This window comes from Gymnoscopelus braueri, assembly GCF_963280865.1.
Source record: "Gymnoscopelus braueri genome assembly, chromosome: 20".
Classification (NCBI taxonomy): domain Eukaryota; kingdom Metazoa; phylum Chordata; class Actinopteri; order Myctophiformes; family Myctophidae; genus Gymnoscopelus; species Gymnoscopelus braueri.
In genome coordinates this window covers 9,603,714-9,628,713 of record NC_137622.1, presented here as the reverse complement: position 1 = coordinate 9,628,713, position 25,000 = coordinate 9,603,714, and the positions used below count along the sequence as shown (strand labels likewise).

General features: G+C 43.3%; 2 protein-coding genes across 2 annotated transcripts in view; both read right to left on the bottom strand.

Moving 5' to 3' along the window:
- LOC308076042 (charged multivesicular body protein 1b-like) overlaps nucleotides 1–10,915 on the bottom strand; it is a 43,831-nt gene extending 32,916 nt beyond the window's left edge. The window contains exon 1 of the mRNA XM_080416141.1: nucleotides 10,810–10,915. Coding sequence (XP_080272267.1) covers nucleotides 10,810–10,812 — 3 coding nt within the window. The 5' untranslated portion in view covers nucleotides 10,813–10,915. The remainder of the gene's footprint in view (nucleotides 1–10,809) is intronic.
- A 10,773-nt stretch (nucleotides 10,916–21,688) lies between these two features.
- Nucleotides 21,689–24,484, bottom strand: LOC308076052 (uncharacterized protein; the record flags this gene model as incomplete). The annotated part of the gene is made up of 5 exons (XM_080416156.1): nucleotides 21,689–22,679; nucleotides 22,916–23,035; nucleotides 23,131–23,178; nucleotides 24,246–24,275; nucleotides 24,452–24,484. Coding segments are annotated over 5 exons (279 nt in total), but the record flags the coding sequence as incomplete, so codon positions are not given.
- Nucleotides 24,485–25,000: the final 516 nt, after the last annotated feature.

Below are 25,000 nucleotides of genomic sequence, written 5' to 3'. Positions count from 1 at the left end.
CCCATCACGGCGGAGCGAGGAGAGGAACCTGGGGCTGTGAAACGCTGCCTGCGTGCGGACCTCTTATCATGAATCACCTGCCCTTCACACATGTATCTGGGCCCGAGTGACGCATGCATCTACGCAAAACGGCGGGGCCTGAACAACGTGTGAATGTGTGGAGAGAGAAACAGGGCGGAGCATGAGGTGTGAGACATGAGACAGAGAGAAGAGAGAGAGAGAGGGGGGGGAGACAGAAAGACAGAGAGACAAAGAGAGAGCAAAGTGAGTATGTCCTCTCCACATCGGAATATAGAAATGTGCACGTGTGAACATGCATGTGCATGCCATGTGTTTCTCAGGCATGGATGAGTGCACAGAGCAGTACCTCAGGCGCTCCTCCGCTCCGCTCTGTAACTGAAGATACCGATAATTAATAGATATCCCCTCCTCCTCCTCCTCCTCCTCCTCCTCCTCCTCACCCCTGACAGGGAGACAGAGGGAGCATGATGGGAGAAGAGGTGTCTGTGTGTGCTGTGCTTACGTATACGATGGCATCAGCATGGAGGACGTGACTGCGTGTGTGCTTGCGTGTCTCTTGGAGAGGAAGAGAGAGAGACAGAGAGAGAGAGAGACAGGGGGAGAGAGGATAGGAGAGAGAGAGAGAGAGAGAGAGTGATCTAATAGGGCATGTATCAGCATCTGACAGACCCCCGTGCAGCTGCGGTCCACTCCCCGGTTTCCATAGAGACGGCAGTGCATGACAGTAGACAGGGAAAGACCCACACGACCAACGAGGGGGCGGGAGGAAGACTGAGGAGGAAGAAACAGATTGAGAGAGAGAGAGAGAGAGAGAGAGAGAGAGAGAGAGAGAGAGAGAGAGAGAGAGAGAGAGAGAGAGAGAGAGAGACAAAGGAGAGGATAGAGGGGGGTTGTCAGTAGCCACAGTCACAGGGGGAGGCACTGATCTGGCTGTCATGACGACAGCAGTGATGTCAGAGCAAAAGATAAGACACATAGACACACATGTATGAACACACACACACACACACACACACACACACACACACACACACACACACACACACACACACACACACACACACACACACACACACACACACACACACACACACACACACACACACACCACCACCACCACCACCACCACCACCACCACCACCACCACCACCATCATCATCATCATCATCATCGTCATTGTCAATTTCCTTAACTTGAACCCCAGCAGGCCTATTCTGGGGAGGAACACAGCCACCAAAAATAGCAGATCTACAAGCTCACGTCCCGCGTTGCAACGTGCTGTGATCTTGTAGATCGCATATTTTTGTCGGAGAGATCTGCTGTTTTGCCGTTTTACTAAGAATAAGTGGTTAATAGTTACACCCACCCAGCCTCAACCAACATCTTCAAACTCAGAGATATCACAAGAACAAAGATATCCCACATTGTTTTCTCTCTCTTTCAATTCATTTCATTTCAGTATCTTCAATAGTGTGTCTCCTTATTCCTCGTTTTGCTTCTGTCTGACAGAGATCGATGACATCACAGTAACACCACTTAGGGGTTCACGACAAACGTTAATGTTAGAAAATTTTCAAACACTTTCACACATTTTCAAAAATAGCAGATCTAGAAGCTCACAACACATAGCAATGCAACGCATTGTGAGCTTTTAGATTGGCTATTTTCACTCTGTTACACCAAGAACAATATCTCCTGACCAGAGATAACGAGAATATAGCCGCAAGAAGGTGGCTCGCTGTGACAGTGACCGTTTATCTGGCATTGATTGGTCAGCAACAATCGTATCTGCCCTAGGGCTGATAACAGTTGTCACCCTCTCTGTCCTTATATCACCCCTCACCCATGGCAACCAAAGGCTGGGTAAACAATAAAAGTTATTATCACCCCATAAATCCCATAATCTCTCTCAATCCCGAAGTAACCTACAACTGGATGATGTGCGAGGGACACGGACATTGGAAAAATAATCTGCCCAAAATTAAACTCAAAATCCAGCCTGCCTCCCATGTGTTTATATGTGTGTGTGTCTTTTTTCCTTAGCAAACCTTTATGTTTGAAGCAAACATTTAATGTGAAAACGTTTTTTGTTAAAGGTTAAAGCACTATTTCCTGATAGTAGTCGTTGCTATAGACCAGAGTGTTTGTTCAGTAACAGAAGTCTCCCTGTCTCTCCAGCTCTTTAACAAACAGAACATACATTTTCAGGTAGGTTGCACATTTTCAGCCAATCAGGAGAGAGTACCCATTTATCAGCTTCAATTTATAGTGTTCCAGTTCCAATTTGTGTTGTGTTCTACTTCCAATTTCACTTGTTTAATCTGTATCCCGTATGAGTTCTCTCTCCTGATTGGATGTATGTGTGGAATAATCCATGATTATGAAAGATAACTGTGTATTATTATTGGTACAACAGCAATGTGCTTTTATTGTCCTGCAGGAGTTAGCAAACATGTACTGTTTGAGTTGAGCCTAGTGGTACAGAGTGGGCAGAGGCAGGCTCCCTGCTGTGCTCCTGAGCTTCAAAGACTTCTTGCATACCAGAGACAATAGGCCTTTGCGTGGAAGACAGGGAACAGGTCTCGCTATCAGGCGGGGGGTTTCTAAACAAAAGAGATAGCAACTCCGAGCGGGGGAGCTCTGAAGAGAGCTAGAGCTCCTATTTGAAAGTCTGCCATTGTGTGACAGGAAGCGGCAGGCAATCGCAAGGCTTTGTGGGTAACCAGAACTTCCTGTTGCAGTCTCCTCCTTGAAGGAGGACTTAATTCAAGAAACTGATAAATGAGCCTGCCTTGGGGCAAGCATTCAGATTCTAATAAGTAACTATGCCATGGGTTGTCCCTCGAATATGGGTTCTTGAGTGACCCATTGATCATCTGGAAGAGAGTGGAAAGTCAATAGTAAGTAAAGCATTGTAAATGATTGTATGTTTGATGTGTTCATAATGAGATGAAGTCATATCTTAATACTGTGAATGTTCTGTGCTTGTTTTCTCTTACCAGGTTTTATTACCTAACTATTTACCTAAATGTATTGTATGTGTTATTAGTAAAATAAATCACCTTAAAAGACATTTGGTACGAGTAATGCCTTAGACTCCACTCCTCTCTCTGCCCTTTCATTTGGGCTTAGTAACCGTTGTTTAACTCTGCACAAAGCAGAAAACTAGGTTGGCTATAAAAGTGAACAGTAATAAAACTACTGAAAGTCTCCGGAGGAAACTTATCTGAGTTTAGTAATTGGAACTCTGCTTGTTACATGGTAATAAGACTGTAGTGTCCTCGTGGGGGGCATCTTAGAGTTAATAAGCGAATGACACTGTGTTTGAACTCCGCTTATTACAGAGTTATTAAACTATTAATGCCTCTGTGGGAGGCTTTTCTGAGTTTAAAGCGTTTAATTACGCATTTATTAAACTAGGCTGGTTTTGAATAAGGCCTTCAGAGTTTAAGTATTAATTACCTAGTCATTAAACTAATAGATTCTCTTAGAGTTTAAGTGTTACACAGTAATTAAACCACTAGTGTGTCTGAGAGGGACAACTAGTGTTGGATGAATCACTTGGAAAAGTTATAACCCGTGGTAGCCTATGTAATAGCTAGATAAGTATTAGGCCCTTGAAGCGGATGGTATGATTGAGTGATTTTTGTGTGGTTGTAAAGATATGACACACTAAAAGTAATTGAATTATGCGTGTTATATAAAGAAATAACAGTATAAAAACTCCTATAGCCATAGGAATGAAAACACACTGTCTCTTTAAGATGAGAAGTGAGTTGTAACAAAGTATCTATTAGACCTGGTTATGGGACAGGTTAAAATAGGTTAACAGCACTAACACTGGCGTAATGAACTAATGTTAGAGTGGAAATCAGCGCCGAAAAGAGTCGGTGTGGGACAAAAAAGTCTCCAAAAGTCACAGCACAAAGGAGAGTCATCGAATACACGGAGGACAGGGGACGCGGAGCCGGCGGAAAGGACGGAGACAGCTGTTGCTTGAAAAGGACAGCTACTATTGTCGAGACCGTACGGGCGCTACCGTGAGGAGCCTACCGGGAAGAGAACCAACCAGGTGCTATAAACAAAGCCCTACAGTTTGCGAAAACTGTGGAGAAAAGACTGTAGATTTGAGGATGCTGCGTGCTAACAATTCTATTGTCTGAGATACCGTTAGTGTAGCAAAGCTAGCGCGGGTTACTAAGGGGGTTATATTAGCACAGAAGAGGCTAGTTAGCTCAGGTAACAGCCACCGCTAGCTTACAGTGCTAAGCTAACTATTCCATTGTCTAGCACAGTGCTAAGCTAACAGCCACTCAGAGGGGGTGGGGGTTGCTACCAGCTAACTTTCCATTGTCTAGCATATTAGTGCTAGCTGCTAGCTAACTGCCATTATTGACAGAGAGGTGATTGTTGCCCCTGACCTGGGTGGTGGGGAAATACAATTAGCATTCTCTTTGTTTACCTGGGAGACAGAAAGTCTGTCCCCCCTTTGTTTACTGATAAGGGTTGGGGGAGGATTCTGCCAGTGTAATACACTGTTTAACCACACTGTATGATAGACTGATACTGTGAGTAACTAGATGATTAGTGTACAAGAACAGGGGATCAATGGTAATCATTGTGGGTTAAATACTAGAATGTACATTGGTAGAGCAAAATATATCCTATCCAGTATTAATTAACAAAATTAACTAATGTAAGTAGACCATTAAAAGGCTTCTTGGGTGGAATGCTGATAGGGTGGGTGCTATTTTACAGGTTAAACACAGTGTTAATTAATTATTGTTGTTATATAGCTAAAGGCTGAAACAACACTGTTACTTGCTAAAAATAACTGACGATTACTGTCACAGCCCATTGAATTAAGACTAACAGACCTTATACCCAAACAAGGGAGATGGAAGTGTTAGCTGAGTTAATAGGGAAGTGTGAAGCAGCTCAAGCAGTTTTTAGGAGGGAAGTAAAGTTTATTGTCCTGCTGGATTTACCAAAAGAAAGGGCGGTAAGGGAGCTAAGAGACAATTTAGCTAGATTCCTTGAGGTTGTTACATATTCTATCGCCATACTAGAAATTGATGAAGAAAGTTCATCTGAGATCTGCAGGATGCAAAATGACTGTTGCCAAGAGTATGACGAAACATTGAAGCAGGTCTGGTTTGAAGCGGCCCAGGAAGAATATGGGTCCCGCTTCACACATCCCAAAGTGAGTGAACTCCCTGCTGTGAGGGAGGGATATCTCCTCATCACGACACGCAGGGAAGGCGCCGAGGAGGTCGTGACGGCCGGCGGAGAGGAGCCATCGGCGGCGGGGGAGGTGCCACTGGAGATCGCGAGAGAAGCGAGAGAAGCTGCAGGGGAGACCCCATTCCACGCTGCGATCGAGAGAGCAGCTGCAAAGGTGCCACTGGTGATCGATGGAGCTGGACCTGGGGACGAGACGCCTGCGGAGGAAGCCGAGGGGGATCGACCAGAGGGAGCCAACGTCGCAGATGAGCAGACCGCCAGGGAGGCAGCTTCAATGGACGTCGCCACGGCGGTGAAAGTCTTCACCAATCCACTCGACGCAGAGGGGAGCCAGTCACTGGAGGTCGCTGAACCAGGAGAGAAGCCGGCGAGGGCGTCAGTAGACGCCGCTGCTGCGACGGACGTCGCCGCCAGCCCACTCAACACGGAGAAGAAGGGATCCGAGTCGCCTGGCAAGGGTGGCGTTCGCTCCAAGCGCCCGACTACGAAAGGTGGCAGGCAGATGGCCCAAAGCAGACCAGTCAGGCCTGTCAAGGGTGGCGTTTGCTCCAAGCCCCGGTCTCACAAAGGTGGCAGGCAGAAGGCCGAAAGCAGACCAGTCGGGTCTGTCCGAGATCGGGGGCTGGGCGCCTACCCAGCACCCCCAAAACCACTCAGAAGGAAGTCTGAGTGGGTGGGGTCCCTGCGAGCGCCCGCTCGGAAAGAGAGGGGCGGAGTGCTACGTCAGGTCATTTCAGTTCTTACCGCCAGGATCCAGGCAAAGAGAATGCTTCGTCCTGGTGGGGCTGGAATAACTAGAAGAAAAAAGGTGAAGATTAAAGATACACTAACAATCCCTTCTCCACCCTCGGCGGAGGGGAAGAGGGCCACCAGGTGGAGCAAAGCCCCACGCTCTTTCTTGGCAGCGGCCGAGAAGAGCCCCCAGTTGGATGTTGCTAAAAAAGCAGTTCCACTGGTGGCTGGTGGTGCCAGCAAAGTGACGCTGGCGAACGAACTGACATTTGCACTGCCACCCTCAGAGTAAGGGGGCAGTGCAGATGGAAAGGTCCATGAGAAAGCGGCATGGCAGCTGTGACTGGCTAGACAAGGGTTTAGGCCTTTGCAATAGGCTTGACTAACAGGTCTATCCAGTTATTAGCTGGGGACAGTGGTACGCAGTGCGGACAATAAGCGAAAAAGATGCCAACGTGGTGTCTAAAAAATCGAAATGTCTTATTTGAGCGACTGTTTACTTAGGAATTTCGAGAGATATTGTGTAAATGAATGTATCATTTGTAGTGTTTACGATATTACCAGAAGAAATAACTTGCATAATGAAATGTATTAATTTACTGCCGACAATATGCCACTAAGTCAAAATGCAACAATAATTTGGAAGGTTCTTCCATAACAACAAAATTATTCAGTACTGATGTGGACTCATGATCTGAGTAATCAGGCCTTTTTGAATTGCTAATTTGTTGATTGTATAAAAAGCATTTTGGGATGTGGGCTAGAAGTTTAAATGCAGAGTGAAGTTTCTTAAAGGTAAGATTGTAGATCAGCCATTTTAAAATCTTTTAAACCCTTTAACCAAGTTACTATGTCAATTGTCATGGCAACATGCCCTAAATAGGACATTGACTTACTAGGGAAAAAAGTGGGAGAAGAAAAGTTTTCCAAAACAATTTGAATTCCTAAAAGTTTGAAAATGACAAATTGAGAAAGTTAAGTTGAACTGTAAATTATTCCAAAATATGGGTTTAGAGCCACTTAAAGACAATGTGTGAAAATTGTGTTGAGAATGTAACCTGTATGAGTGTGGGATCAGAGCAGTTTACAGAGATGAAATCGAACTTTTCCGCCATACTTTCGCCAAATACTGACCTAAGCCATGATTTAAGAAGCCAAAAAAGCTCACAGTGAATGGTGGTAGTAGAGGTTGGTTGTGAGAGAACTGAACAGGGTTCAGTTATCACAGGTGGCAGGTGTGGAATAATCCATGATTATGAAAGATAACTGTGTATTATTATTGGTACAACAGCAATGTGCTTTTATTGTCCTGCAGGAGTTAGCAAACATGTACTGTTTGAGTTGAGCCTAGTGGTACAGAGTGGGCAGAGGCAGGCTCCCTGCTGTGCTCCTGAGCTTCAAAGACTTCTTGCATACCAGAGACAATAGGCCTTTGCGTGGAAGACAGGGAACAGGTCTCGCTATCAGGCGGGGGGTTTCTAAACAAAAGAGATAGCAACTCCGAGCGGGGGAGCTCTGAAGAGAGCTAGAGCTCCTATTTGAAAGTCTGCCATTGTGTGACAGGAAGCGGCAGGCAATCGCAAGGCTTTGTGGGTAACCAGAACTTCCTGTTGCAGTCTCCTCCTTGAAGGAGGACTTAATTCAAGAAACTGATAAATGAGCCTGCCTTGGGGCAAGCATTCAGATTCTAATAAGTAACTATGCCATGGGTTGTCCCTCGAATATGGGTTCTTGAGTGACCCATTGATCATCTGGAAGAGAGTGGAAAGTCAATAGTAAGTAAAGCATTGTAAATGATTGTATGTTTGATGTGTTCATAATGAGATGAAGTCATATCTTAATACTGTGAATGTTCTGTGCTTGTTTTCTCTTACCAGGTTTTATTACCTAACTATTTACCTAAATGTATTGTATGTGTTATTAGTAAAATAAATCACCTTAAAAGACATTTGGTACGAGTAATGCCTTAGACTCCACTCCTCTCTCTGCCCTTTCATTTGGGCTTAGTAACCGTTGTTTAACTCTGCACAAAGCAGAAAACTAGGTTGGCTATAAAAGTGAACAGTATGTATGTATGTATGTATATATGTATGTATGTATGTATGTATGTATGTATGTATGTATGTATGTATGTATGTATGTATGTATGTATGTATGTATGTATGTATGTATGTATGTATGTATGTATGTATGTATGTATGTATGTATGTATGTATGTATTCAATTGACAGTTGTCGGTTGTATGACGAACTACTGAAATGCCATCTCGAGTGTGAAGTCGATGGATTGAGCCATTTTCCAGAACTGGCCCGCTCCCATCCAACAGGCACGTCGACGTATAGAGAAGTAAACTTGCAGACATTATCTGGCGTGAAGTCCTGGCTCTACATTGTGCATGTGAATTGATGTGTTGGACCTGTGTTTGATAATATGCTTTTTCCGTGGGTAAGTGGTGTTAGCATGAAGAGTATCCATGCAGACATAATAGTGTGGTCTACTCTCTTCCAATTCCACCACAGCATTCCACTTCAGACGTGTGGTTCTCAAAGTGGAGTCCGGGGAGGGGGTTCCCGGGGGTCCCCAGCCAAAAGATTGTTGGTTTTAGGAACCAAATGGACTGTGAGAAAAATGGAACCAAATGGACCCGTAACAGAGTTATGGTTGTCTAATGCAGGGGTTCTCAAAGTGGGGTCCTTGGCACAAAATATTTTCAGATGGGGGTCCTTGACAAAAAGTTTAAGGACCACTGACTTAGGCAAAGGGTGCAAATTTGCAACCTGCTGCTCCAACTACATGCAGTATGAATCCAGATAATGATGACAGTCACCTGTTCTTCAGTCATCCTTCCCACTATTACATTGAGCAACATTCCATGTCTGAAAGGTGCCATTTTAACCTCTAAACCCTATATACTTCGTTCACCGAGATCCCCCAAGGGTCTGTACTTGGTCCCCTCCTTTTTTCCACCTATACATCAAATCTCATTGCCAAAAATAGCTGAACGTGTCACATTGTTACACGTTGTGAGCTTGTAGATCTGCTACTTTTGCAAAATGTTCGCCTAGGACATGTCCAGAACAACAGGGAGTCAGGGACGCTATAGGGTTCGTGGTTAAAATAAGTTTTTAGAATATCTTTCTTATTTGTAACACTCTTACAGGCTGAAGCCTCTATATCAGTGGCTCTCAAAGTGGGGTCCAGGGACCCTCAGGGTTCCTTGAGGGGTTTCCAAATGGACCCTTACGGGTCTATAACTCTTGAGTGTGTATACAAACATAACCAAACTGGCCCTTACGGGTCCGTTTAGTTACATTTGTACACGCTCAGAGTTATGGGGGTCCTCGAAATTAAAAGGTTTGAGAACCACTGTTCTATATTTCTTGGGTCCTTAATGAGCATCACTCAGTCTTTTGTGTGGAAGACGTGGCTTCATTATGTAAGTGCTTTATTGCACAGCAGCACCCAGCCAGCCTCGCCTGGTGGCTCAATGTCCTGACTGCTGGGAGTGTGTGTGACTCAGTGCTGATGATGCAGCCCAAAGAAAAAAACCTTTATGAGAACTCGGCCAAGAAAAACATTTTACCCCCCCCCCCCCCCCAAAAAAAAGAGAGAAAAGGATTCAGCAATTAACGAGGCGAGCGACTGCCACATCCTTAGCGCAAATGCACCCCCCCCCCATTCACCCCCACACACACACACACACACACACACACACACACACATCCACACACGCGCAAGCGCACACGCCACAGAGCAGATGTTAATGCACATTGACTTTATTCATTAATTAATTATTTTAGAAATGGCAGATAAAGGCAGCGACTGGTGATTCAAAAATAGTTTTTTTTTTGCGTCGGTGCATATAATAGAGGTCGGTGTCATGAATGGATGTGTTTTGCGAAGGCCCTTTAAAAGCACACGAAGGAGCCTTAAGTTAACTCTCCTGATCTCCAGACAGACCCAAACCTGTCCATTTTGTGTGCGTCTATGAGACTTTTGTGAGTGTTCAGTGCCATATTTGTTTGTGTTACTATTGGTCAGCAGAGCTGTGCTTTATGTTAAAGTCAAGTCATGAGTCATGTTGTGTTGAGCCTAATTGTTTGGCTAATGAAAAGCAGACCATGTGCTACTGCATTTATCTGTCAAGTTTGTGTTGTTTCCTTCCATTTTGTTCTATATCACTACTGTACATTTTCTGTAGTTAGATCAGAGCAGTACATGTTACAGGGCGCAGGAAATGTTATTTCATGACTATTAGTACTTACCGTATACCTTGTACTTAGCTTAGTTATAGGAACCATGCTAATGCAGATATTTCCTTTGTGTGATGAATGTATTATTTTCATTATCGTATGGTAGGCTTTTGACACAATCCACCGGGGGAAACTGATGAACATTCTCCGGGCCTATGGAGTTCCTGAGAAGATGGTTCAGGTGATAGAGATAAGCTACAGCCAGACTCAAGTCAAGGTTCAAACCCACGACAGAGACACCAAAGACTTTAAGATCCTAGCGGGCGTCCTAAAGGGTGACACTCTGGCCCCCTTCCTGTTCATTAAAGCGATGGACCATGCCCTGAGACTCGCAATCAGTGACAGAGAGGAGGCGCTGGGGTTCATGCTGGTCCCGAGGAAGTCGAGGCGAGTATCATGATTATGACCTCGACTACGCTGATGACATTGCCCTAATCTCGGATACAGCAGAGAAAGGAAGGGAACTACTACTGGCAGTAGAAACAGAGTGCAGGAAGATCGGCCTCAAGCTCAATGCCAAGAAAACAAAAGCATTGACAGTTATCATAAAGGACAAAACCATTGCCACTGCCGACGGGACGGTGCTCGAGGCAGTCAAGGATTTCAAATATCTCGAGGCCTGGACTGCTTCGACGGAACAGGACCTGAAGGTCCGGAGAGCGCTTGCCTGGAATGCCTTGCATGGGATGAGGAGAGTGTGGAAATCAGACATGGGAGAAGACCTCAAGAGGCAGCTGTTTGTAGCTACAGTGGAGTCAATACTGCTGTATGGGGCTGAGACATGGACCCTCACAGCACAACAGGAAATGGCCCTGGATGGAGTCTACACAAGAATGCTACGAATGGCACTAGGTGTCATATGGACGGACCACATCAGAAACGTGGTCCTCTACGGGGACCTACCACGGGTCACAGACAACGTCAGAGAGAGAAGGATGAGGCTGGCAGGGCACTGCGTCAGGCACTCGGAACTAGTGGCAAGCAAACTGACACTGTGGGAGCCAACCCAGGGCAAAGCCAGGCGCACCACCTACGTAGATGTACTGGGCGCGACAGCTTAGCTAACAACAACTAGAGAGGAGAGTGTGGAGGGCAGCGATCCTGGAGTCCCGAGCTGGTGTTGGCTAGACTGCACGCTCACATCGCATCGCATGGTATGGTATTTTATGTGATGATTGCTAATACTGTATCTGCATTTGTTTCCTTTCTTTAGACCACACACACCTACTAACCGTCATGTGACTATGCTACTGTGCTGCTGCATACCCTAAGTAAAAGTTAAAACTAAAAGCTGCACCCAAGTGGTTTGTGTCAGTGTGGACACACCAAGGCGAACACTGCCTTCCAAAAAACAGTCATTTCCTTCCCTTCACTATACCTATTTCAGGGTGCCCTAATCACTGAGGCAATGGGAGAACCTGGGCTAGTGCTCCTTCAGAACATCCACTCTTAATTGACGTTCATTTGCAGTGGTGGACTGTAACAAAGTTTACTTATTTAATTGAGTACTGTACTTGAGTACATTTTTTAATATCTGTACTTTATTTGAGTACTTTGTGTTTTTGGATACTTCCTCTACATGTCAATGACAAATATTGTACTTTGATTGTTTGACTCCAAGTACAAAAATTAGGCTACATTATGAAGCAATGTTTTTTTGCGGGGTAATTTGTACTTTTGAGTACTTTTATTTCTAAAAGCAAGTAGTCCAGTTCTTTAACTCATCTACAAATTTGACTGAGCAACCTTTTCTTGTAATTGAGTAATATTTGAGCATCTATAATACACTCTATACTTTTTTAGTTCTCAGGTTGGTTGAGTACTTTGTCCTGTTCATTTGTCATGATCATTGCATGGGCATCTTTATCAGGACTGTGCTATTTCTAGGCGGCACAGCCAAGGCTTAAATGGTCGCACTATCATTTCTATTCATCGCAGCACAATTCAAAATCTGATTCATAACATTGTGAAAGATTATGTTTCATAAATAGAGAAATGTCTGTCTGTCTTTCTGTCTGTCTGCCTGTCTGTCTGTCTGTCTGTCTGTCTGTCTGTCTGTCTGTCTCACTGCTGGCCGCAGTCTCTGTTTGTCTCCTAGGTATTAGTCACATCACAACACTAAGCCCTGTTCAGGAAGACATGGGTCATCATGACCTTGGATTTTATTTTATTTTTTTCTGGATGTTCCTCTCTGGTCTATTTGCGCTTACATGGATGAAATTAATGGTTGTCATCGACGGTCAGGTCAACCAGAGAACGCACTGCAGCATGTCAAGTGCGTGCGTGTGCCGTGTGAGAGGAAAAGAAAGAAAGTGGAAGACAGTAGGAGAGGGTTATGAAAAGTGTTTATGTGATCCAAAGACGCGCTGCTGTTGGCAGTGGAGCGTGTATCAGCAGGGAGCTGGGAGAGGATAATGTGTGTATGTGTGTGTGTGTGTGTGTGTGCGCGCGCGCGCGCATGTGTGTGTGTGTGTGTGTGTGTGTGTGTGTGTGTGCGTGCGTGCGTGCGTGTGTATTTGTCTACACTGATTGACGTCACAAACACCCACTCATTTCCATCCCTCGTCTGTGTGATGGAGAGAATAGATCCCATCTACAATTATAGCTCCACCTCCCTCCCTCCATTCATCCCTCCATTCATCCTTCCATTCATCCCTCCCCTCTCCTCTCTCCTCCCCTCCCCTTCTCTCCTCTCCACCTCCCATCACTTTCTCCTCCTCTCCTACCCCACCCCCCACAGAGCGTAGTCGAGCAGATAAACAGGAGAGTTGAGGACAAAGAGCAGACCTGCAGGCAGCCTCCTGACATCTGCTGTAATCAAACCTATCTGAGGTCATGTCAGGTGCACACTGCTGTCGTCATGGCAATTCAACGAGTGTCTGTGTCACATGCGCATCATTTAAGCAAAGAAATGGCCTGAAATGTTAGTTTAAAAATAATGAAACAAGACAGGGTCTATGCGTGGCTCTCATGTGGTTCTCAGACATTCATGTGGCCAGGCTGTCACATGCTGATCAGTCATAGTCTATGAGGTACAGTATCTGTGACGTATGACTCCAAATCTGGGCACGGTTTCAGCCCAATTGGAGGCTCTGAGACCCATTGACTTCCAATATAAAATGAAATATTTCCAAAATGATAAGACATATGTGAAAAATGCATGGTACTTCTATGGCTACAGTGTACAGGACATTTGGCATTTCTGGACACAAAGACAGACACACAGACAGACAGACACTCTTATGGATGGCTAGCCTCCTACAGAAGAAAAAGAAAAAGAATAAACCCGCACACTCGTCTGCTCCAAGGTAAATTTATTGACAACGTTTCGAGCCAAGGCTCTTCATCAGGTCAAACTCAAGAAGTGTGTACCTCACCCACTTATATAGGCACCCACAGGTCACGTTATCAATCAGTGGGTGGGACAACACGACAGGGTAATCAGATAGAGATTAGAGAATCATCTAATAAATACAGTGTTCAACATTTACATATCCACAGAACAGCAGTGGAAAAAACACAAATGGACACTTGATTAATAAAATCTATAGCAAACAGAATTTAAATAATCAGGTACATTAAACATAGGCAACAAGAGTAATAATTAAAGAAAAATAATTAAAGAAAATGGCTGATTGGAAAATCCTCATTCATTCCTTTTGGAGACATTGTGTTTAAGGTGTAGATCCAAAAGGATTCACGCTGTAGTAGTAGTCTATTCAGATCTCCTCCTCGTCTGGGGCATTTAACATGTTCAATCCCCTGATATCTGAGAATGGCCACATTGTGTTTAGCGGACAAAAAGTGCATTGCAACTGGGCTCTTTTGATCTTGGTTGCGAATGCTGCTTCTATGTTCAGAAATGCGTGTCTTTAGGGCCCTGTTGGTCTTGCCAACATATCCTCGACCGCATGGGCATTTTAGCAGGTATATAACATTTTTGGTTGTACATGATATAGTGCCCTTAATATCAAAACGTTTCCCCGTTAAAGGGTGCGTAAAAGTGTGGCTCTTTTCAGTAAAATTACATTGTGCGCAACGGGCGCATCTGTAATTACCTTCGGGGATTTGAGTTAAAAAAGACGATTCTGGCATTTGAGGGATGAGATCTGATTTAACAACTGTTTGTCTTATATTAGGAGGACGTTTATAGACAACCCTGGGCATGTCCTTGAAGGTAGTGGCCAATTTAGGGTCGCTACTGAGGATATGCCAGTGTTCTTTTATAGTGCGTTCAAACTCCTTACCAAGGGCTGAATATTGTACAATGCATAGGGGGCCGTTACTTGGGGAGGCGTCCCGTTTGGACTGTAGGACTTCCTCCTGTGTACAGTCACTAAATCTGTCGCGTGCCTTTTTTAGCCACTCGTCTGGATAGCCTCTACTTTTAAAGCGCATATCTAGGAGGTCCGCTTGTGTTTTGTAGTCCGTTCCATCACTACAAAGTCTCCTAATGCGGCTATGTTGGCTTATGGGAAGGCTGCGTTTCAGAGGTAATGGATGGAAACTGTCAGCTCTCAGCAAGGCATTACTGTCTGTGGGTTTTCTATAGACGTCTGTTTTAAAACCTTTGCCGTTACGCATTATGCGGATGTCTAGAAAACTCACTTCCATTTTGTCGGAAGTCATTGTGAAATTTAGTGACTGGTTACATGAGTTTATATATTCAAAGAACATTTGTAAGTCTTGTTCAGTGCCCCCCCACAGTAGACAAATGTCATCCACATATCGCCGCCAGAGTTTTATATGGGTCAAGAAGGGATTGTTGAGACCCAACACAGAATCTTGTTCAAAAAGACCCATATAAAGGCCTGCGTAATTTGGGGCCATACGGCTACCCATCGCGGTGCCACGTGTTTGGAGATAATAGTCATTCTCAAACATAAAAAAGTTTCTTGTTAGAACTAGTTCGGCCAGATCTCTGATACAGTTTGTACTTGGTGAGAGCTGGGTGTCACGTTTGTTCAAATAATAAGAGAGCGCTTCCAGTCCCCCAGTGTGGGGTATACAGGTATATAGGCTCTCCACATCCAAAGTGGCCATGATCACTTCTCCTTCCATGTCCCCCATTTGTTTTAGGGTATTTATCATGTCCATTGAGTCTCTTACATAGGCTGGGAGGGAAGTGACATGTGGTTTTAAAAAGGAATCCACATAGGTAGAGATTTTCTCTGTTAGAGACCCTATTGAGGACACAATGGGTCTGCCTGGAGGCGCCTCCAAGCGTTTGTGAATTTTGGGCAGCGTGTAAATGACTGGGGTGACAGGGTATTCGACTTTCATAAACTCAAATTCATTTTTATCAATTTCATGATTGTCCAAAAAATGCTGTAGTTTACCATGTAATTCAGTTTTGAACTGGGCTGTAGGACTGGATGGTAACTTTCTATAGAACGATGCGTCTCCTAGTTGTCTTGTAATTTCTTTTACATAGTCCACCCGGTTCTGAATCACTATAGCACCGCCTTTATCGGCGGGTTTTACAATCACATTCACATCATTCTTTAAATCAACTTCCGACAAAATGGAAGTGAGTTTTCTAGACATCCGCATAATGCGTAACGGCAAAGGTTTTAAAACAGACGTCTATAGAAAACCCACAGACAGTAATGCCTTGCTGAGAGCTGACAGTTTCCATCCATTACCTCTGAAACGCAGCCTTCCCATAAGCCAACATAGCCGCATTAGGAGACTTTGTAGTGATGGAACGGACTACAAAACACAAGCGGACCTCCTAGATATGCGCTTTAAAAGTAGAGGCTATCCAGACGAGTGGCTAAAAAAGGCACGCGACAGATTTAGTGACTGTACACAGGAGGAAGTCCTACAGTCCAAACGGGACGCCTCCCCAAGTAACGGCCCCCTATGCATTGTACAATATTCAGCCCTTGGTAAGGAGTTTGAACGCACTATAAAAGAACACTGGCATATCCTCAGTAGCGACCCTAAATTGGCCACTACCTTCAAGGACATGCCCAGGGTTGTCTATAAACGTCCTCCTAATATAAGACAAACAGTTGTTAAATCAGATCTCATCCCTCAAATGCCAGAATCGTCTTTTTTAACTCAAATCCCCGAAGGTAATTACAGATGCGCCCGTTGCGCACAATGTAATTTTACTGAAAAGAAAAGAGCCACACTTTTACGCACCCTTTAACGGGGAAACGTTTTGATATTAAGGGCACTATATCATGTACAACCAAAAATGTTATATACCTGCTAAAATGCCCATGCGGTCGAGGATATGTTGGCAAGACCAACAGGGCCCTAAAGACACGCATTTCTGAACATAGAAGCAGCATTCGCAACCAAGATCAAAAGAGCCCAGTTGCAATGCACTTTTTGTCCGCTAAACACAATGTGGCCACTCTCAGATATCAGGGGATTGAACATGTTAAATGCCCCAGACGAGGAGGAGATCTGAATAGACTACTACTACAGCGTGAATCCTTTTGGATCTACACCTTAAACACAATGTCTCCAAAAGGAATGAATGAGGATTTTCCAATCAGCCATTTTCTTTAATTATTTTTCTTTAATTATTACTCTTGTTGCCTATGTTTAATGTACCTGATTATTTAAATTCTGTTTGCTATAGATTTTATTAATCAAGTGTCCATTTGTGTTTTTTCCACTGCTGTTCTGTGGATATGTAAATGTTGAACACTGTATTTATTAGATGATTCTCTAATCTCTATCTGATTACCCTGTCGTGTTGTCCCACCCACTGATTGATAACGTGACATGTGGGTGCCTATATAAGTGGGTGAGGTACACACTTCTTGAGTTTGACCTGATGAAGAGCCTTGGCTCGAAACGTTGTCAATAAATTTACCTTGGAGCAGACGAGTGTGCGGGTTTATTCTTTTTCTTCATATTACTTTCCAACCCAGCACCTCAATGAAGTGATGTGCGTATTCTATTAGTTTTCATAGCCTCCTACAGAACCATGCTTTAAGTATATGCATTTTTCTTCAAATGTATTTTTGAAATACAGATGTATTCATTGTGTGTTTTGTTTTCTCTCTCTCACTGAGCGCGCGTGTGTGTGTGTGTGTGTGTGTGTGTGTGTGTGTGTGTGTGTGTGTGTGTGTGTGTGTGTGTGTGTGTGTGTGTGTGTGTGTGTGAGAGAGAGAGAGAGAGAGAGAGAGAGAGAGAGAGAGAGAGAGAGAGATCATTTCCATCTCATTCAACTGATATGCACTTTATCTCTTCTGTGCATTGGATTAATGGCACCAAAATAATTTCCTACATTATCGTCGAATGACCCCACATGACCAGAGTTATGAGGACAGTTGTTGGGGGGGAGTTGATGCGTGGGATGACATGTATTTTGTATCCAAAACAGAAAAACAGACATCAGAACGTTTCTAAAGATCAGGGTGAAGCCTGGCCATGCAGGCTTTGTGCACTGGTGCAGTTCTGATTCTTGTCTCTACCATGATTAGTCACGCTAGATATTATAAAACCGAGGTTTTAACGGTTTATGTGACCCTATTTTGGGCATGTCATATATTCCATTTTCTTTCATTCTTACTTTTCAAAAATAACAAAAATAGCTGATCTACAAGCACACAATGCATCGCGTCACCAGGCTTTTCCGCACAGCGGAGATAAGCATCACTACACATTGTGAGCTTGTGGATCGACTATTTTCGTTATAAGGCTTAAAGCAGGCTAACCTAGTTAAGGGCCCTTCAGACAGAATAGCAGACAATTAAACAGAAAGACAGTGGGGCAGACAGAGTCTGTCTGTCTGTCTGTCTGTCTGTCTGTCTGTCTGACTGACAGGGAAAATGTCCAGACAGACAGACAGACAGACAGACAGACAGACAGACAGACAGACAGACAGACAGACAGACAGTCAGTTAAGGGCCCTTCAGACAGAATAGCAGACAATTAAGCAGAAAGACAGAGTCTGTCTGTCTGTCTGTCTGTCTGTCTGTCAGACAGACAAGGCAAATGGCCAGACAGGCTAAACAACTACTAGACGGAGGAACATTTACCATAAGATTAGAGTAATGAGCTGTTTGATGTCTGAGAGGAGAGCCATGGGAGGAGGAGGAAACCGTATCAAAGCAGTTCAGACAGAGAGGCAAAGGACGGATCGATGGAGGCGAAGAAACAGAAGAAATGGAGACATGAAAGAAAGTGGCTTCATAAAAGAGATAGAAGACCACCCTGTCAGAGATGATCAACTTAGTCTCTGATCATCAATGATGTCCTCACATCACTTCAAGTTCACTAGCATCAATATTGTAGCCGCACAAAAACAGCGACAGCCTGTCTGGTTAAATAACCTCTTTCTTTCTTTTTTTAAAGAAGAAAAATATCATCATAATAAACATTTTGACTAGACAGTGTTAACACAGGATTAATGGAGATGGGAGCAGAGTACATGAGGGGATTTGGAGGAGAGCAGTGGTGTAAAGTAACTAAGTACATTTACTGTACTTAAGTACAATTTTTAGGTATTTTTTACTTTACTGGAGTATTTCCAATGTTCAGTACTTTTACTTCTACTGCATTACATCTCAGAGGCAAATATTGTACTTTTACTCCACTACAGTTATTAGAAAACTTTAGTTACTAGTTACTTTGTAGATTTTGATTATTATTACAAAACATACTTTAACCACTTCTGGCCTATACATTTCGGCCATTTGAAAATAGCCGATCTACAAGCTCACAATGCGTTGCATCGCGACGTATTGTGAGTGTAGAGCTGCTATTTTCAAAAGATATTTATACATGTTATACATTTGAAAACTTGTGAAATGGGACATTCGGCATAATGAGTACTTTCTACTTTTGGTAGGCTACCTTAAGTACAATTTGATACCAATACTTTTGCACTTTAACTCAAGTACATTTTTCATTCCGGACTTTTACTTGTAACAGAGTATTTCTACATTGCAGTATTGATAGTTTAACTTAAGTAAAGAATGTGAGTACTTTTTCCACCACTGAAAAGATGTGAGAGATAGAGAGAGGTGAACAAACAGTCTCAGAGGACAGGAACAAAGAACAGTCGGCTGGCCGCAGCAGCAGCAAATGTAAGACGAGGGCGCCATCTAGTGGCGTTACAGAGTATTGACGTGCCCCCCCACACGCAAGACAACATCAACAAAATGGAGCCCGTGGCTCCTCGGCCATGACAATGCAGGTCAGGTTCTGTGGATGAACCGTGCAGAAAAGTTCAAAACGAATATTAAAATGAACTTATCAATATCTTAACCAACAAACACACGTCATCTTGTTTTCAGACAATTTTACATTTAGGAGTACAGATCATTTACACCATAGTGCAATAAATATTAAATAAATATAGGCCTTTATATAAATAAATAAAATGCTTCCTGGTTTTCCAGCCATTGCAGTCATCAACACGGCTCAGTGTTGTATGTATCTTCAATATGTGGTCCACACACACACACACACACACACACACACACACACACACACACACACACACACACACACACACACACACACACACACACACACACACACACACACACACAGCTGCTGGAGGCTATAGTGCACAAATACAAAGCTCATGGGAGTAATGGCCTATACAAAGGGTGTCATGGGAGTAATGGCCTATACAAAGGGTGCTTTTTTATTATTATGTACAGTTGCACTTTACAGTAAGTAGGCCCTAACGCACATTGATACATACATGATGCACACTTGTCTACCTACTACACACATCACATTCATTATGCACCAATGGGCTCACACACCAGTGTCGCCTATATACCAGCTGTGTATCACTGCACAGAACCTCTGACTGGTGGTGATATGTCTGAACATTATGTCACCTCCCTGTCACTCTGTGAGTCTGCTGTGTAAAATATGGGTCATGTCCCTCACACTTCATTTCCTGCATAGTCTGTGTGTGTGTGTGAGTGTGTGTGTGTGTGTGTGTGTGTGTGTGTGTGTGTGTGTGTGTGTGTGTGTGTGTGTGTGTGTGTGGGAGGGTGCGCCTTACTTACGTGTGCAGGGATTCTGACAAGATGTGAGTCCTATTTCAGACCGTTTCCGGACATTGCTGAGTCCCCTAACAGGCCCAGGGCCCTCGAAGAGAGGCCACGCCATCACAGGCCATGACTTCAGACACACAGTCTGAGGTAACGCCCACGTACTCTCCCCTCTCTTGTTCTGTAATGGAAACATGACTCAAACAGCAACTTCCTGAGCGTTAGTTTAACTCTAAGAGAGTAGAAATGGACCCTTTAAGTTAAACTATCACTCAAGATTTTGAGCGCCACTGGAGGCCTGGGACCAGTTGTCAGAAGATAGCGTGATGTTCTTCAGATGAGTGTAGGACGGAAGGGAACTGAGACAAAAGCAGCACAGCAGTGGTGGACAGTAATGTACATTGTAAGTACATTTACTGCACTTAAATAAAACAAAAAAATCTGTAAGAGTATCTGTACTGTTTTTTTATACCTCCTTTATACCTTATAACTCCACTACATTTGGAAGACAAATATTGTACTGAATATTGACCCCACTACATTTCTAGGAGGGGAAAAAGTATTATGAATTAAACACTTAAGCCCTGTTTCAAATATAGTGAAAATAGCCGATCAACAAGCTCACAACGCATCGCGATGCAACGTGTGGTGAGCTTGTAGATATGTTATTTGACAGAGCACCTTTCACTTCTAGTCGAGTAGTATTTGACCAGAAGTATCTACAGTACTTTGACAGTACTGGGATTTAGTGAATTTAGTGCGTCCACCACTGGTTTAAGAGCAGGAAAAGCTCTAGATTCGACCCACGACTACATCAACAGTGTCTGTCTGAGTAGATGGCGCCCTTGAACGAGACACTACCTCCTCGCTGTGCATCAATATAAAAGGTGTGTGCATGACAGCGACAAAGATCAGACAAAGATGACTGCGTTCAAACTGCCATTTACCCCAAGATGAATGTTTACAAACAGCTCATTTAGACTCAGAAAGCAAGATGTTTGGAGGATCAATGGGACTCCTAGACAGGATGTGTCTGTATCTTGGTAGCAAATATCTCAAAGGGAATATTAGATGGGTCAACTCTAAAATCCCAGTTTAGATGGATCTAGTTGAATCAGGGATGACAGAACAGCTATTTACACTGAACCCGTCCTCCCCTCTGAAGAAATTCAAAGTCAACGGTGATGTTTAACATGTTTTAACTAGTTGTGTTTAACTACTCACAGGGTGATTATTACATACGTGCTAAAGCTGAACACTGGAAGGCCCTTTGTTCTTGGCGAAGCATAAAGACTTCATAAGTGTTAGGTTGGTCTAACCTTATGTCAAGACGTGTTGTGTTTAGACGCGTTCTGTTGAAAACTTCACACAGTAACTTCACACCAGTTCGTAAGAGGAAAACTAAGTCAACATCTGGCATAATACATTATAAAGAAAAACGACTTGAGACGGCACTTTCGAGGAAAATTCCCAGGACTTATTTTTATTAAGAGAATTATAGAACATAAGAGTGGGAGCAGACACCTGCATTTGTCAGAGAAGAAGGATCCAAATTCACCGTTTCTTTAAAAGAAAAAAAAAGTGTGTTTTAGAAAAGCTGACGGCGACAGCAACGGATGGAAAACGGGAGCTATGTCACACGCAGGGTCGTCTAGGAGACAGGTCAGAGGGTCGTCGTCACTGTTCCCGGAATGTTTCACATGTTCGTCTTCCTCTTTCTTATGGACAACACTCTTTTTTTTTTCAACACGCTTTTTTTTTTCCTTTTCTGTTTTTTTCTTCCTACTCTTTTTAAAACACGATTCAATGATAAAAACAGGAACATGAGACAGAAGCAGGGAACTCACTGCACATTTAGAGGTCTAGAAGAATCACCCATATAGCATGGTAGAACCGTTAATAAAACGTGAATAAAAGGTCGAGCCGTAGCAAGAGCAGGGTGGGGGACGGGCAGGGGGGAACAGGGAGGGGGGGGGTCTAATCGGCGGAGGATATAGGGGTGTTAAAGGGGGGGGGGGAGAGAGAAAACACAGGAATACACAACCCACAACATAGCCAATCCGGCAGGGACGCACTTTCTACACCAAACAAGCCTTCAACAATCATGAAATGCCATTTAAAAAAGATTTTAGTGTGTTCATCTTGCTTGCAGACACTTGATATGACCACTGCAAATCTGCAAGGCGCTCCATATTTCAGCTTTTGCTTTTTTGTGCTAAAAATCTGTACGGATACTTATAAAATCATTGATAAAAATATTCCTCTGTTAACAATACGCCTTGGAGGGAAACCATGTGAGAGACTTGGGGGGGGGCTGGGGGAGTGGGGGCTGGCTGGCTGGGGGGGTCAAGGGGGGGGTGAAGAGGAAGAGGAGGAAGACGAAGGTTCGGCAGTGTTGCTACTCAGACTTGGCCTCCTCTTTCGCCTCTTCTGGAGCTGCCTCCTCCTGAGGGATGAAGAGGAGAGAAAGAAAGGTCACGAAAGAAACCGAAGCGACTCCGGTGTTCAACCAGTCCAATTTGTCATCAAACTCATTTCTGTACAGAATGTATATTGTACCAAAGTTAGAAAATCAGTGTACATGTACATATAGATTATATATAAATATTATAGCGTATATCTGTGCGCCGTTTTATGCTCTCAGGGTTCGCCAGTGTGTGTGTGTGTGTGTGTTGCATTCACCTCATTGGTCTTGGCCTCTCCATTCTCAGAGTGGTTCTCCTCGTTGGCCTCTGCCTCTGCGATCTCCTTCGCCTTCTTGGTTTTCTTGTCTTCTTTCTTGTCGTTCACTACCTTCTCTTTCTGCAAGGAAAGGCCACAGAGGGGTCTGTCAGAGGGGTGTTCCAGTGCTCCACACAGGACTGGAACCCGGGACCTGCTGCGTAACACTGTCTTACCTTTACTGGCTTCTTAACCTTTGGTTCCGCCTTGGGTGCCTGGGGTTTCTGTGAAAAAGAACGCAAGTTGAGATTTTGTTTGTTTTTATTCATCCATTCATATAACCTTTCATAGCCTACATAGTTTGTAGTTGTATCCGTTACTTTGCGTATATATATATATACATACACAGTAATAAAGTGCAATAATGTCTATATATCTAATAACTCATTTTCCTATATATTTATTATATTGGCATCCTTTTTTTTGCAAAACAAGTGCAATAATGTCTATATATCTAATAACTCATTTCCCTATATATTCATTGTATTGGTTCTAGTGTTTGTATCTTTTATTTTATTTTATCTGTTCATACTGCTGATAGATTAATGTGTAAATATGTATATTTGCTAATGTACACTGGAATGCACTAACCTCACCTCAAGTCAAATTCTTAATGGGGGGAAACATATTTTGGGAATAAAAATAAATCTGATTCTGAAAGAAGTGGTGAAAGAATCACAGACAGCTTCAGGGTGACAATAATGTCTGTTGACTTTAAAAAAAGTTCTCTCTAATCTTAGTGATTACTGATCTTAGCTCCTTACAAGTGGGAATTCTGAATCTCTTCATTTTGCCACCAATCTGGTATTAAATATGAATATATAAGATTGCTATAATTGTGTATTTATTAATGACCGGTCCAGCAGGTCTTAGTTGCTCTTATTTAATGTAAAACTGATTTTTATTGTGTTACAGTGCATTTTTTAGTTTTAAAATATATTGTATGTTCCTGTAACATTATTGTTCTATTATTTGGCATATCCTAGAGCTATTATTTGAGTTTTAAAGTAATAGAAATCAAATTTGGGGTCTAATATGTGAAACTAAGATGTTTTATACATTTTGATTAGTGCAAATTACGTATTACCTTACAATTGTTTGTAAAAAACGGCAAAAACTAGTTCTGCACTTGTTTTAATGTATCAAAAAGCTGATTAATGCTTTACTAATGAATAATAAGTCTTTTACTTTACTTTAAAGCCTTTTTACCAGTCAATATGTGGTTATTGATTGTAATTAATCATGTAAATAAGTAGAAATGAGCTTTGTGGCCTTGAAATGTGGTTCTTACCGAGGATAACCGAGCTGATCTCCTCTGGGGCTGAAAAAGAAAAAAGAAAATTCATTTGGGGCTTTGACTTACACACAACTACACACTGAGCACTGCACATGCTAATGTGAGTCATTATCTCAAATCACTGGGAAATCTAATTCATATTTGTTTAAAGTTGATTATAGCAGATGTATTGGGTGTAGTGTGGCACAGTGGTCTCCTACCTCCTCCTTGGCCACACCATCTCCTCCCTGTTGATAAAAAACACAAATGTAACAAATTTAGACAAAATTCAAGAAAATGATGCATCATTAATGCTTTCCCTGTCCGTTATAACAACAGCAAACCCTTGCCAAACGCTCTGGCTGTGTTTTATGAGTGGCCGTGAGGCAGTGAAGAAAACTTTCTCTTTTCACGCGAAAACTCTAATTTATTTTCAATAGGCGTGGTTTTAAATGTGTAGAGGCATGCAATAGTGGACTATTGCATAATTTCAGTAATAGACTTTGAGATGTTAACCCCAAGAAGCCATGGACCCCTACACTGAGGCCCCGGGCCCCGCACTTCTCTTTCCCCCCCTCTGTTCTTTCTCTCATTCAATTCATGGAGCTCAGATTTGAAAGCTGGCGCGGGAGCTTTATTATAAGGGGGAGGGACCAACCAACCGGGAGACTCTAGGGCTCCTCCAAGCGGCAGCGGGACGCCATCGCAGCCATTCGGGACTACGAACAAAGAAAGAAAATATATAATTTTATCGAAATGCGACGGCGAAT